This window comes from Lissotriton vulgaris, chromosome 2_1 (assembly GCF_964263255.1).
Source record: "Lissotriton vulgaris chromosome 2_1, aLisVul1.2, whole genome shotgun sequence".
Lineage (NCBI taxonomy): Eukaryota > Metazoa > Chordata > Amphibia > Caudata > Salamandridae > Lissotriton > Lissotriton vulgaris.
The window spans coordinates 551,231,882-551,247,910 of NC_141687.1; the positions used below are offsets into that span (position 1 = coordinate 551,231,882).

Sequence of the window (16,029 nt, forward strand, 5' to 3'; positions counted from 1 at the left end):
CACTTTAATACATGTGGTATGGAAGGATAAGCACTTTGCACTTTATTATTCATCATTCTTTACAGAGGCTGAGATCTAGATGTACTTGTATTTGGGTTGTGCAATATGAGGATAAGTACTCTTGCACTTTAATATCTGTGCAATTTCATGGCAAAAACTCAGCATTTTAACATATGTGCAATGTATGGAAAATAAATGTGTACGTTATAAATGTATAGATATATCGTACTGCAGTTTCCTGCATAGTTTGCACATTTAAAGTTAGGAGCTATGACTCAAGTGATGATATGTATGTGCAAGTATGTCTCTGTTATCACTATTGCAATCATAGCAGTGATAAAGCAAGTGGGATGAATAGGATGCACATGTTAGGTCAGGGACTTAGTACTTTACTGTGTCTTTCCGGCCAGATCTGCACAACCGAAAGCAATAGCTCCATGTTATCAAGTTGCACCTTCAAACTTGTGCAATCTGGGAAAAGTGTGTTACATTTCAAAAATCTGCAACTAATATGACTATATATTGCTGCTGTCTGTGCAATTTGCACACCAGGAGCGAAATCCAATAAGGGACAAGGGAGTTTACATTACATATATTGTCTGCATAGCAGAAATGAATCTTGTTATGATGTATACATCTAATTACATATTACAGTACATGCAGTCTAGAAAAAGCTTTACAGACTCATCATTCTCCAATACATTATGGGAATGCTTTATGACTCCTAGTACCATCTAACTGTTAATTGTCCCGGTCTGTGTACTTCACAAGTATGATGTTTGCCATAAATGTGTCCAATTATGTACTTTACAGTTATGTGTTCAAATCAGAAATGTAGATATTATGAACTTATTTAGGTAGCATTTATTTGTCTTCCCCCTTTAAGACAATTATATATATTTTAATTAGGTGATGGGATAGAGGGCTGATTTCTCCTTAAAAGTGACACTCTTTGCACTCACTTCATGACCCAGTTGAAGGCTATGGCCGAAACGCGTAGGTCTGTTTGGTGACGCACATGCACTTCAGCACTTTGCTGTGATAAGGATAATAATAGAAAAAAGAAAAAAAGCTCAATAATATTACTTGCCATTGGCTTCATTAATATACAAACGTGTCTTTTTTGATCCCCACTTGTTTCAACTTATTGAGGGCCAAGAAGATATAAATTCATTTGCAGAATACTATCTGTTTGTTTTCCAGAGAATCTTGTTCTCTTGTCTGTAAAATATATCTATTTACATAAGATTCATCAACATTACAAGCCATTCTTTAATGAGCCATAGCCAGTGTAGATTATTCATTAGCAGTAAAACTCAGTGTTCAACACCATTAAAACATTCATAGTGTTCCATTCTTTTCAGCAATGAAAACATTTAGCCTTCTGAAAAATAGAAAAATAAATTAATTTCAAGTACAAAGTGATGATGAATTTAATGTCTGTGAAGTCTTGTATGCTACATAGAGAGGACTACAGTTGTATAATTTAGTTTACTGGGATAGGATGGCTCAGAGGTTCATACATTAGAAGCTACCTAAGTCTTGAATTAAGAACAAAAGATGCCCACATGCATCAAACTGAATTGCATTCGCAAACGGTGCGAATCGCAAAATTCGGCCGTTTGCGAATGCAATTCATTGATTTGGATGCATTAAGCTTTTTTGGTATTTTCGCAATTTTAGAAATCGCAATTATGTTGCGATTTCTAAAATTGCGATTGCATTTAAGAAATCGCAATTTGAGATTTCTTAAATGCAATGCATGATCATTTCAAAATTGCTAATTCCCAATTTGGAAGAGGTAAATTAGCATGAAGTTGGACTTCATGCTAATTTACCGAAAACGTACAAACATGCACAAAATTGCATTCTTGAAAGTTGCATTTTACACACACACACATGTCCTTGGGACATGTGTGTGTGTAAATTGCACTTAAGTTTAATTTCAGGGGTGCAGGGAGGGTTTCTTTGGACCCCCCCTGCACCCTTGAAATTGCATTTTCAATTTGCGATTCGCAAATTGAAAATCGCAAATTGTGAATAACTTCCCATTGATTCCTATGGGCCTCTTGGCCCATAGGAATCAATGGCCCATAGGAATCAATGGGAATGGGATTCCTTAATTGCGATTTGCAAATGGAGAATCGCAATTAAGGAAAAATAAGAAATCGCAAAAATATTTACGAAATTTTGATGCATTGCCGTTTTCGAATTCTTAATTGCGATTCCTTAATTTTCGCAATTAAGGATTCGCAAACAGCAACATTGATGCATGTGGCCGCATGTGACATGTAATTTAAATCTTACCCAAAAAGGGAACATTGTGTTTGCTTCACACACAAATTTAAGAACGCATGCACCTATTTATTTTAGAAGCAAAATGTCTTGAGCTGAGTATGGAAAATAATACTGACTCATTGGAGCAAACTAAACAAGCATTGGCATAGCCAATAGGTCTCTCCTTTGGGACCTTATAAGTATTTAGTTATGCAGCACAATAGCCTTGGTGCAACAACATCAACTGTTGCATAGCTAAACACCTATTAGGTCCCAAAGGCGAGACCTATTGGCTATGCCAATGCTAGTTTTATTATTGCATATGATAGCATTTTCAACTATGTGAGTCCGGAATCCAGCTGTACAAATACCTATTTTATTTTTATTTTAATAGACTATATTGTCGGTCAATATTTTTGATCACATTCAAGGTTTGCATTACAATTATACTGCCTCCTATTTCACTAATGGTTTATGTTTAAAACTATCATTTTTAATAAGTACATGTCAATGCAGTGCTACAATGTATCGTTTTAATCTCAAAGCTCCCACGTTACAGCAAGACACTTTTTTGAATTTTGAAGAGGCATTATCACATTTTATTTAATGTATGTTGTATGATTTACATAGCAAACTTTTTCGGGGCTCGGCTCGTGCACAGGCTTCTAGAGCCAAGCCAGAGCCTTGGCTTGGCTCTGGTTCGGCTCCCCCTGTTAATTTATTCGCTAGCCTTCCTCTAATACAAAAAAAAAAGGGCCCTCTCACAATCTGTCACACAAGCAGCCAGTACTATGGGCAGTGACATATAACGAGGTTACAGAAACACACGGAATGGCAGAGAGATATAATGATGGAAACAGTCTCACACAGACAGTCGGAGCACAAGCATGAGGTGGCATAGACACACAGACATATAACTTCACACACAATGCTATGTAAAAATGCTGTGAAACAGATCTATGCAGTGGCATAAACACAGTCTCTTACGGTAAAAGACACACGGACAGGCCCTCTCAGGTTTACACGCAAACACACGAGCGCACATATAAAGCTAATACTTGTCTGCAAATACAAACCCATGCGCACAGAAGTCAAAGTTACACCCATTGACTGGCATACAGCAAAATAGGCACGCAGTATTCCATGTGCACAAGCACACAAAGATGTGAACACTAAGCGACAGCTACAGAAAGCGGTCCACACACAATTCCATCTAGAGTTGCACAGATACACTGACTGGGCGGCCGATACCCCGCGGAGACACAGAGTGACTGACAGACTGACATAGAATGTCATGCCCAGAGAGTCCCGTGCAAATAGGGTGTTGTACACCGAGAGTGAGAACGCATACAAACACGTATAGATTGAAAATACTAGACACACCAACGCTGCGAGCGACAAATACACAGAGTAATAGATATTGATCTTGACAGAGGGCATACCTGAGAAAGAGGCAGAAGTCAACAAACACACACTCAGCCCACCAGGGACACAAAGAATAACAGGCAAAGTGCGTGACAAACGCAAATACCCAAACACACGCACACAGGGTCCATGACAGGCACAGTGGATGACAGCACACTCAAATACCCTCCTCCGCCTCCTCTGTAAACACACAAGCAAAGTAAGGTTTCATTTTTACATTGATACTTGGAATATAAGGAAACAATTAAATATGCAATTCACAGAATTAACTGTAAGATTCGCAGTACCATTTTCCTTCAAAGTGGATGTGAACAAGTTGCAAAAGGCCAGACAAGTCAAAACTAGATACAGCATCCCAAGAAAATAAGCCCTCAATATAATAGGCCGAACACATCGCTAAACCAAACGATGTTATCTGCATCACTGAAACCATGCTAGCTTATACTGCACCCGCATTGCACGAAGATGCCCCAACTGGAATTTGACAATACATGATAGTTACTCCTGTAGAAAACAGAGCTTCTACATGGAAAAAAAGCTCAGAGACCTGTCAACTACAAACTTCAGTGGCATATTTAGGCTTTTTACTCCATTTGACCCTGAAGCATAGGAATAGCTCACCCAAACCTTCCTATTTGAGGTGAGCTCAAAATATGGTTGGAAACCGAGCACGTCACATTTAACTCAAGTCTGGAAATGAATCAAATGGTCAAGTGAGCAGCCATACGCTCAACGCCATTTCTTTATCAAAACGGCTTATTTTGGTTGCCGTAAACAACCCAACAGCCTCAAGTTACCTACTACAGAATAAACTTAGTAGGACCAATGCCTCCACTATCATGTGACATTTAGGACAACGAGAACATGGAAGAAAAATTAGAGTGCGGACAAAAGGATCTACTTCCAATCCTCAAAATCCTGCTATGACCATGTTAGCAATTGGACCTTTGGAAATTTGAACTTGATGTACTTGCAAACCTTCGAGCTATTAACTGGGTAATAGGATGATTCAATTAAAACATGCAACTCGAAAGATCTATTGTGCTCGAAAGATAGTAAAGAATATACAGAACTTTAAAAAAGCAGATACTATTACTTCCACATTTAATACCCGCTCGACAATTGACCAAGTACATGAATCCTTAATTCTGGAATCCAGCATGCACCACATGAACTATAGAACAGAAGCGCCGCAGCAGATCACTTATAAGCAGACTCAAGAACTCAGCTTCTTTCTGAAAAACGGCCGCAAAATCTTGCAACATGACACCCCGCCCACAAGCATTTTACATTCAAAATACACATACAAAATACACAAGCACTCAGCCCACCAGGGACACAAAGCATAACAGGCAAAGTGAGTGACGAACACAAACACACAAACACGTGCACACAGAGTCGATGACAGGCACAGCGGATGACAGATACGCACACACAAATATACGAAGAGCGAGGAAGAAAGGAGCGCACACCCGGCCGGCACAGACCCTTGGCTTGTGAAACAAGTGCATGACAGGCTAAAGCGACGGACCTCGAGCTCTTGCTTTAAGTGGTATGTCAGACGTCTGCATGAATGTGCTGTCCTCAGCTGATGTGTGACCCAGAACATAAGAAACAAGCGGTCTTCACTTTTAAAGCACTTGCACTCGTGTTTGTGGTGGCATCCACCTTGCGGGAGCGAGCAGCGGGGCAAGGGACATGTGTTTGTAATTAACGTGGCTGCTGTTCGCTCTCAAGGTGGATGCTAAATAGATTGGTAAGCACAATGATAATCTTTTGTAAATATAAAAACAACACTAAAAGCATGTGTGCAGACAAGCGGATACCAATGTCTATGTGTTGTTTTTGAGAATATCAAAAAACACTGCATGGTTCTAGTACTTGAAGATCAATAATATGCGCACAAGTGCACCTGTCTAAGACTAGATAATCAAATAGAATGTGGAGAGGTATGGTCCCATGAAATGACCACTATCACATACCAGTTATGTTTCCAACTAATCCTATGGTGGTAGGTAAACAAGTGAGATCCTCTTCTTATAGGAAGAACATGGTTTATTTTCACCAATGCCTTATCTTAAACTTGTCTTTGACAGTGGTGAAATGGCTAAAACTCTGGATATTGACAAGAAAGCCTTAAGATTTAATCAGTGGATTTCTAAGGCTCTTGATTTAGCTCCTGAAAAAATCATTAAGGCTGCTCGCTTTAAACCTAATCAACATTGGTGTTGAGATAGCTTACTCCCTTGAAAAAGGCTTGTAAATCGTAGAGAGGCACTTCAATGTTATTAATAAGGATACTTAGAAATGCAGAGGAGAAATATAAAGCAGCTATTAAGATAGCATGCTTGGAATATTATGAAGATAGATTACCAATGCTGTTTGCCCTGCCAAAGTAAAGGATATATTTGCTGGAGGACTATTGCTACATTTAAGTAGCTTTGCATTCTGAGCACCTTTGAACTTTCAGAAGTATTGAGGGAACTGGGTACTAGTGATTGGTAAGATGACTAAGATACTTCGATCCGAGGCCTATCTTCTGCCTACATGTGAACAATCATCAAATCTTTTTGTCACTCCAGGCAACACAAGCTACATTTGACATTGTCACATTTGGCATCTTTAACTGCATTTAATTTTCTTATTCGTCATACGGCAGCACTGTATCAATGAGAGAAGAGGTGGCACCCTCAAACTGTTCAAGGCTGAAGTGTTTACTAAATGTGTGTATATCTTCTAACAGTTTGTTTTCTGCTTGCCTCTTCTCAGGAATGCCTGGAGTTTTTCAACATTGCGGAATCCCAGTCAGCCCAGTACTTTTTGATGGATAAACGATGGAATCTTATTCATTACAACAAGGTACATTTCACCTGTAAATTTATGTATTGCATATCTAAAATCTATCCCACTGTAACTATACACTTTGACAATATGCTTTCAAGTCCATATCTTACCTCCATTGTCAAATACTTTTTCTGTTTAGAAGCCTTCATGCATTTCTCATGAATTGTCTAACCATCCTTGCAGTTATGTGTGTGAATTAATGGAACACAAAAACTGCGAAACCATATTGGATGAAATCAAATCACATAGAATACATTTTAAGGAAACACTATTTTAAGGAAATGTAAAAAAACTCAAAACATAAAAGACATATTTTAAAGGAAAGATGATTGTGAGGAAAAATCCTAAATTACATCAAGCTTGGATGTAGTTTAATACTTTGGGTATTTGGGTTCATGGATTGGCAATGTTCAGGGTGATGAGGGGTTTTTAAGAAGTCAGGAATATTTGGTGTTTAGGCATAGATAGTGGTTTTTAGGGTTCAGAGATTGGTGTAGTATAGGGGTGACGAGGGTTTTTTAGTGTTCACAGATGAGTGGTGTTGAGGTGTGTGAGTTATTTTTAGGTTTCAGGAATGGTTGGAATGTAAGACTGTTGAGGGTTTTTTTGGTTCATGGATGTGCGGATTTTAGGGCTGGTGAGGGTTTTTAAGGTTAAATTATAGGTTGTGGCTGGGGTGTTGAAGAGTTTTTAGGGTTCAGGATGATGTGGAGTTTAGGCTGGGGGGAGGTTTTAAGGATTCAGGAATGGGTGGAGCTTTGATGTAGAAAGGGTTTTTTTAGGGTTCAGGGATGAGTAGTTTAGGGTGATGAGAAGTCCTTGTAGGTCATGGATGGTGGTGGATGGCTGTTGTTTCAGGGTGATTTCATGTTTGGGGGGTTCAGAGATGGGTGGAGTTAGGGGAAGAGAGTGATCCTAGCGTTCAGGGATGATAGATTATTGGGGTAGAAAGGGCTTTTAGGATTCAGGGATGAGTCTAGTTTTGGTGTGGTGAGGAGTTTTAGAGGGCAGGGATTGATGGTATTTAGGGGTTGTGTGGGGTTAGTGTTGGAGGGTGCTTCTGAAAGCAGGACCATTGCATGAACACTTAGAAAAATGAACATTCAAAAGCCAGTTTCAACTAAAAAGACAGTCTATTAATTGGTTTCTACAAAATGGTAAATGCCATTCATTCAGAAAATGTGTAGTAATCAGTTTAGATTAAACGGTTTCTCAATGATGTTGTTCCATTGAATCATTTTTCAATTAAATCACATTCAACCTTGCATAGGCTTAAACAATCTATTTTTAGTAGGCGTCCTCCGAAGACCTCCCAATGTCTCAACTATTTCCTTCAGTTGTACTGTTTTTTGGCAATCCTCTTACTTTTCATCAGAGGTCATTTTACATCAAAATACTTGTTAAAAACTAGTTTTAATCCTGAACAGTTTCCTGTAGGGTGGCGGGGCGGTCCGGGTGGCTCTGGCGACCTGTGTCCAATCTAGTTACTGTGGGGGCATCGCGGCAGCAGACATACGATCTTATTACTGGGCGTCCCAGCTGCTGGTCATCAATGAATGGTGGTATAATCTGCAGGATGATCCGGCTTACACTGTGTAGCGGCTCTTCCTAGAGACCTCCTGTATAGTAACTCTACCCTGGAAGCTCTTCCCTCGGCCAGTCGCACAGTGATCCAGATAAGGAGAAGTGTTTTGAGGTCCATGGGTTGGTGGGGTATGCTGACGTGCGAGACGCCCCTCTGGCGGGGCACAAGCCTTCGACCGGTCGCGGCTTTGCCCGGGTTCCGTCGGTAGGACACAATAGGGATCTCAACACTGGGTGATGTGATGCGCAGACCCACACTTAAATCCTTCCAAAGGCTGCAGGAGGAGTTTGACCTACACAGATCCCAATTCCATAAATATCTCCAGCTATGCCACGCTCTGTCTCCTCTAATTAAAAACCTTGCAACGCTGCCAGAATTTCATCCTCTGGAGGGCAGACTGTTGATGGGTAATCTGGGGGGACATTAAATCCGCCAGCTCTATCAGACATTGACCACACATACTAAGACAAACCTGCACTGGACGCGGGCAGCATGGGAGGCAGATGTACCGACCCTCTCTAATGACAACTAGACCGAGGCTCTTGCCAGCCCTAGGGGTTAAGCAGTGTCCTCTAGATATCGACTGGTCCTGTTTAAATACCTGCATCGGGTGTACCACACCCCCCTCTGTCTCTGGAAGATGGGGGCTATTCCATCCCCCACATGCCTCAGATGCCAGTTGTATGACGGATCCTTTTTACACACGGTCTGGGGCTGCATGGCGTTATGACATTTTTGGTCTGGTGTACTGTCCTGCCTGGGGCGGGTACTGGGGTGGGACCTCCCAGCAGATCCTTGCCTAACCCTCCTCCACAGTACTGATGATGTAGGGGGGAACATATACAAAAGACACCTACTTTTTCTAGGACTCACACTGGCCAAGCGCGACATAGCCCAAAAATAGAAGGTGGCGGCCTGAAAATCCGCATTGGATAAATGTATGTCTGCCGAAGTGGCAGTGTTTCAGGCCTGGGGTTGCCCGCAGAAGCACGGGAAGATCTGGACTGCATGGGCCAAGTACCGGGGCATTGATCTTTCCCACATCCACGAATCAGGATCTCATAGTCAGACTAACCATTGTATGACTTTCCACTCTAATTCGTGGATATGCCGGCACGGAGATACAATCATATGTGTATATGCCTGTATAGTGTTTCAAGCGGGTAGGGCGGTGCAAGGGTGGGGGGTGGCGGGAGGTGGGGGTTGTTGGTTTGAATTTTTTATAGATACTCAAAGAATACCTTCGGCAGCGACTTGTATACCTATGATCATTGCTCTGTTTGAATGTTGCTTGTTGGGGGCACACCCCATTGGATGCAAAAATTCAATCAAATCTATTGTAGAAAAAAAAACTTGTTTTAAAATGAAAAGGTTTAACATATATATATACGTTTCGAAGCTAACTTGCTTCTTGTACACAGGCTGGTGTGCAAATAAGGCGGTGATTAGATGCAGGAGCAGTCAGTCATTATTATGGCTTTTTCCGCCCCCGGGTGGGGTTGCTCAGGTGCATTCAGGAAAAGCATTCTGGAACTTCGAGTTCCTGCTCGTGTATTTGCTGTCTTTGGTGGATTCTGCCTTTTTGCATCCATTTCATTTGGGGGTAAAGCAGACCTCATTCAGCTGTTCCCTGTCATTCTGCCAGTTATGAGATTCCAGTATCTCAAGGCAGCTCACAACTTGTTTCTGCGACGGTGCAATTACACGACCATGGACAGGCCGTAATACTTCAGAAAAAAATGTGCCACTTGCTTGGAACGCACTCAATAACAAGTCGGGCTCCTATTGGTTCTGAAAGAGTCCTTTATTACAGCAGGGCAGCATTCCTCAGTATCCATTAAATATATATTACCTACTGGCAGTTGCCAGTAGGTAGTTATAGTTAGGACCTACTTTCCTTAGGAAAATCACAGCATTCTATTCCCAATACCTTTGACGCCGATTGACGAATCTTCACGAAATTTTCAAAACTCGTGGCCCGCTCCGGTTTGCTCCTATCTTGAAAGTTTCTGGGTGAGTCGTCAAGGGGGGGTCGAGAAAAAAGAGGGATCCCAAAAGGTGTTTTCCCCATGCAATTTCCCATAGGAAACTTTAGACACAGCTACATCCCGAACTGCTGAAGTGAATTACACCAAATGTGGCGAAAAGGTAGCCCTTGGTTCAGAAAAATCCCTTTTTGTTAAATGGTGTAAATCCGTTCAGTAGTTGCTAAGAAAATCAAAATTAAAAAAGTTTTGATATCTATGGCCGCGGAGGATCCGCGCACCCTCCTGATCACGAGCTGCATGCTAATTGGCTGTCAACACTCCAAACGAGGAAGTGTTGGCAGTCATCTTGTGCCTCGGTAGAACCGAGGCACAAGAAATCAGTCAAACAAACGCGGAAAAGGAGAACAGGGGGCAGAGTAGAAACATCCTGACCCCCTAGGCCTGCTTAGGGTGTCCCACAAGGCAATCAGCAGTACGGATCAGCAGTGCATTGCTGGCGCGCGAGTTATAGTTAGCTGAGCTAACTATAATTGGGGAATTTCAATGGGTTTGTAAGTGTGAAATGTTCAACTAACTATAACACCCCTGAAACCGATGTTTTTTTCAGTGAATATAGAAATATATATATTTATGTGTATATATATATATATATATATATATATGGGCAAAGCAAGGGTGGTTACAGCTGGAGCGCTCTGCAGCGGGTGCAAGCGAGGGACCAACCACAGGTCCAGGAATCTTTTTTCCGCAAAATTAGAACGCTGCACTCGGGAATTGTAAGTAGCTAGTTTTTATTCAGCAAACTCCACCATAAGTCTGTCACACCGACGCGTTTCGGGCATGCGCCCTTTCTCACGGTAGAAAACCCCTGAAACACCCTGACCCCCTAGGCCTGCTTAGGGGGTCCCACAAGGCAATCAGCAGTACGGATCAGCAGTGCATTGCTGGCGCGCGAGTTATAGTTAGCTGAGCTAACTATAATTGGGGAATTTCAATGGGTTTGTAAGTGTGAAATGTTCAACTAACTATAACACCCCTGAAACCGATGTTTTTTTCAGTGAATATAGAAATATATATATTTATGTGTATATATATATATATATATATATATATATATATATATATATATATATATATACATATATACACACATATATATATATATATATATATATATATATATATATACATACATACACTTAATTCAATTCTGATGCTGTCCAGGGGAGCTTCCTCTAACAAGGCCCTGGCATCCCTTCACTGGCGCTTCCGGTGGAGGAGAGAATACTCTACAAAGCCCTGTGTGTCAGTCACTACATCTTACAGAGAAAAGGGCCAACCTATATACATGATCTACTGCCCCCCTATACTGAGGTCCTGTAGGATGGGAAAGTTCATAACTCCGGTCATTAAAAGAGCAAGAATGGGTGGTCGAGCATTCCGTTAAGTGGCAGGTTAGCAATGGAATGACCTCACCCTTGATCTCCAGATAGAACCATTGGAAACACTCTTTCGCAAAAAATTGAAAACTTAGCTTTTTCATCCTTAGGTTCTCCTCTAGCTGGTTCACAGTACTGCTAATGACGAGTTTTTGCTGCTACAGCGCGGGGACACACTAGTTAGTGTAACCATGCGCTTTATAAATGTGTTTATTATTGTTAGGTCCTTTTATTATATACACTCCATTGGTGGGGCCACTGCAGCGGGTTCCTCCGTAGACGGTAGGTGGACCCATCCTGTTTCACAACAACTCCCACAAAACGGAGCACTCTCGGGGATCTATTTAATGGTAAATTCACCATTAATCTCAGTTCTATGTGCGTCATTCAAGTTGATAATAACTTTAGCTCATAATATATCTGCCAGTTCTTGTGCCATTTCGATTTGATAGCCACTATTTCCTTTTTTCTAAGTTGACCTCATTCCCATGCCACCTGCTGATATTCAATCACAGCTGGTGTCGTTCGGCTCAGCGTCGGCGATGTCCAAGCCAGAAGCGATGTGTGCAGTATCTACGTATGCGCCAGCTTGGTGCACTGAGGCCTGTTCTTTCCTTTTCGCCAGATAGCACAGATCCAGGTTGAGCTACCCCGTACTCTTTTTTCAAGTGGCTTTTTCAACTTTTTGTAAAAAAAAATTCTGAGATTTCATCTCCTGGTTTGAGGATGTCACCCAAGGAACTGGCTAGTTCCAAACCATGTTGGGCTTGTCACAGACAAATGCAGTGACAGACCTCCGCATAGGTGTGCTTGTGGTGCCTGAAGCCGGTACATAACTCCAAGGTGTTTGAGGACTCCTGCGCCATGCACCCGAAGGTGCTAAGGGAGCAATCTCTCAAAGTCTTAGCCGCAAAACATCTGTCGACTCATCAACACATGAAGTTCCAATCGCTTGGAGGTCCCTTGCCCGTTTGCAGGGCCCCCGGCCGGCATTCCCCATAGCATTCAAAGTCATTGGGGGAAGACAGGTAAGCCCCCCCAAGCACAATAAGTCAAAGAAGTCCAAACACTGTTAGACTGCCCCGCATCCATCAAAGTCATCTGACGAGACGAGGGAGCAACAGCACTCCAGGCACTGCAAGTCTGCAAAGTCTGAATTGGGTCTGATCCATGCTTCCCTATCTTTCCAGTAGCTGGCGCAACCTCCTCCCAGCTGACAGGATTTTATAAGGCCATTTACCTCCTATTTGGGCTGCTTGGCCCCTCTTAACCATGCCGGCAGGTTCACCCTAGGTGCCAGTTGTGCCTCAAGGATCCCACGCTCGTTCCGGAGCGAAGTCGCTGGCAAGACCGAGACCTTCCTTGGCACCTGCTCCAGTGCAGACTCCCCTGGCGCTGCCGATGCCCCTAGGCAGCCCCAACCCTATTGTCATACCTGACTCAAACACAGTAAAGAGAACAACTGGTTTGAGGAGCTGTGGTTCGTAACCTGTGGTCTGGGGACCCCCGGGGTCTGCAAAGTCTACTCAGGAGGTAAGTGACTGCATGGAAAATGAAAGATAAAATCATAAGAACAGATTAATAAAGTGTATATTAATAAAGAAGCAACATTTCAAACAGAAAATGTTAAAGTGTTCTGTACATTTGAACCAATTTGAAACTAGGCACAAAATATTTGTGGCTATGCTCAGATTGATTTGTGGAAGCAGTACAATTACATCAAATAGGACATAGTATAGACAATGAGTGGTCTCAGCTGGATTTAGAAAAGCTCTATCCTTCCGATTAAAATTTACATTTTTATTATTGTTATATTCATTTGTGAATTAAATGAACTATTTCATTATTTAAGCATTTGTTTTATGACTGTTTGTTTCTATATTTTTCAGTTTATTGTTTTTCGGTTCAACTCATTGAAAAATGCTTAGGCTGGAGTCCCCGGCTTCCATTAATGACTCAATGGGGGTTTCCTGATTCCAATAATGATTCAGTGGCGGTCCCTGGGTTCCAGTAATGATTAAGGGGAGTCCTCAGAAGTTGAGAACCACTGCTCTATGGGATTCGGTTGAACCAGTGCTGCCTATGATCCTATAGGAGCCCAGGCCATACACTTTCAGGCAGTTTCTGGCGGGAGAGATGCAGTAAAATTCTCCATCAGATGTTGACTTGATATGACTGACTCGCGAGGTAGAGGGATTTTTTTACCATTGTTGGCTTTGGGATGCCTTAGCTGGCTGAAAACATCTCGTTTTTCAGGCTTCCCTCATAGACATGCCCTTTGATGGCTCTTGCCTAATTGTAGAAAAGGCAGATATAGCACTGTTGCAATTGAAGAACAGAAGAGCTATGGCCAGGTCCTTGGGCTTATCAATGGCCCAGTGTCAACTCCAAACTGCCCTCTGCTCCTTTCGTGGGTACTGAAGGCGTCTCCAGCAGTGCCCATACCCTCCCAGCCACCACGGTCATGGGTTTCCCAGTGTTTTGTTGCCAAGTGCGCTGGTCCCAAAGACCACGTGGGACAGGCGGCCAGAAGTCAGGTCAGTCTACCGCCCCATGGCAGCCTTTTTAGTCTGCCCTCCGAACATAATGGGCCCCTAGTGGGTGGTAGGATATTCCATCACCTCCCCCACTGACAGTAACATCAGCTAGTTGGGTATTACAGATAGTCCAAAGGGGGTACTTCCGCCGCTTTGTGACACCCTTTCTACCCATTTCAACTAATTAAGATTGGCTGAGGGAGGACCATCTCTCCATGCTCAATCAAGAAGTGCAACTCCAAACTGCCCTCCGCTCCTTTCATGGGTATTGAAGGCGTCTCCAGCAGTGCCCACACTCTCCCAGCCACCACAGCTTTGGGTCATTGGCAATGGAAGCCATTGAGAGAGTACCTGCATCAGAAGTAGGTCATGTTTGCTATTCCAGCTACTTCCTAGAACCAAAGAAGGATGGAGGACTTCGCCCTAACCTAGATCTGCTCCTTCTCAATCTCTTCCTGAAGAAAGAGAAATTTAAAATGCTCACACTCACCCTTGTTTTGACTACCCTTGATCCTTGAAACTGGATCGTAGCATTGCACTTGCAGGGCAATTATTTCAACATCCCGTCCTGCCAGCCCACATACCCTATCTGCGGTTCATTGTGGACTAAAAGCACTTTCAGTTAGGTGTTTTTACATTCGACTTTACGAGCGCCCCTGGGGTATTCACCAAGGTGACTGCAATAGTCGCAGCTCACCTGCGGAGGTCAGAAATTTCTGTCTTCCCCTATCTTGGCAGCCGGGTGTTGACGGTGGGCTCGCCCCAGTCAGTCGTCACCCAAATTCAGACAACAGCGAACCTCCTACACTTGCTGGGGTTCACTATCAACATGCCTAAATCACATCTGACTCCCTCTCAGACACTTCCTTTCAGCGAGCTGTTCTGGACATGGTACAGTTTCGGACCTATCCTCCCAAGCAGCGAGACCAGCATATTCAGGATATGATACTGATGTTTCAGCCTCTAGACTGGATTTTAATGTGACTGACTGTGAGGCTGTTGAGCCTAATGGCCTTCTCCAAACTTTTGGCAAAACATGTCTGCTGGCGTATGTGTGCTCTGCAGTGGGTTCTGAAGGCCCAGTGGGCACAGCATCAGGAACCCCTCTCCATTCACCAGCCAGAGTTGACTGCAGTGACAGATGCATCACTTCTGGACTGGGGTGGCTATCTAGGAGAGGAGTTCAGAAGCCTGTGGGCTCCGGTGAAATCAAAGCTTCACATAATTCTATTGCCATTTCAGGCCATCCGCTGGGTTTCGAAAGCCTTCTTTTCTGCGATCAAGGGAAGACTGGTGCAGGTGATCATGGACAATACCACCGCTATGTGGTACTGAAACAAACCGGATGGGATGGGGTTGTGAGCCCTTTGTCAAGAGGCTCTGCGTATTTGGACCTGGCTGCAATGTCAGGGCATTTCCTTAGTGGGCTCTGGCAGGCTTTCTGAAACCCAGGGCAGACGAACTCAGACGCAGATGCCTAGTGGATCACAAATGGCATCTACATCCGAAGGTGGTGCAAAGTTTCATAAGTGGGAAGAGTCTTGGTTAGGTCTGTTCGCCACCGCAGAGAATGCACAGCGTCAGCTGTTCTGTTTGCTTGTAGTTTCCAACACGACTCTCGCTCGGAGATGCTATTCATCCCTAGTGGAGTTTTCCGTTTTTTTGCACGCCTTTCTGCCAATACCACTCCTGCCCAGAGTTCTCAAGGAGATCTGGAACGGCTGGGTGTAGGAAGCTGGCTCTTTACACAGTATACCCAAAAGAGGTATGCTGTGTAAAGAGTCCAGGTATTTATTATGAGCGGCCATTGGCTTGCTCTAGCAATCCCCAGGTGTTCCATCTGGGATAGTGTGGTTGAGCAGCATTAGGCTCATCAGAGAGGAGTATTGGACATTTGTTGAACACACAGAGTCAACGAACAATGCACACACTCA

General features: G+C 43.0%; 1 protein-coding gene across 1 annotated transcript in view; it reads left to right on the forward strand.

The window, feature by feature from the left end:
- UNC80 (unc-80 subunit of NALCN channel complex) overlaps positions 1-16,029 on the forward strand; it is a 2,521,865-nt gene that overhangs the window by 1,488,964 nt on the left and 1,016,872 nt on the right. Inside the window, exon 41 of the mRNA XM_086955549.1 lies at positions 6,472-6,561. Within this exon, the coding sequence (XP_086811675.1) occupies positions 6,472-6,561 (90 nt within the window). The remainder of the gene's footprint in view (positions 1-6,471; positions 6,562-16,029) is intronic.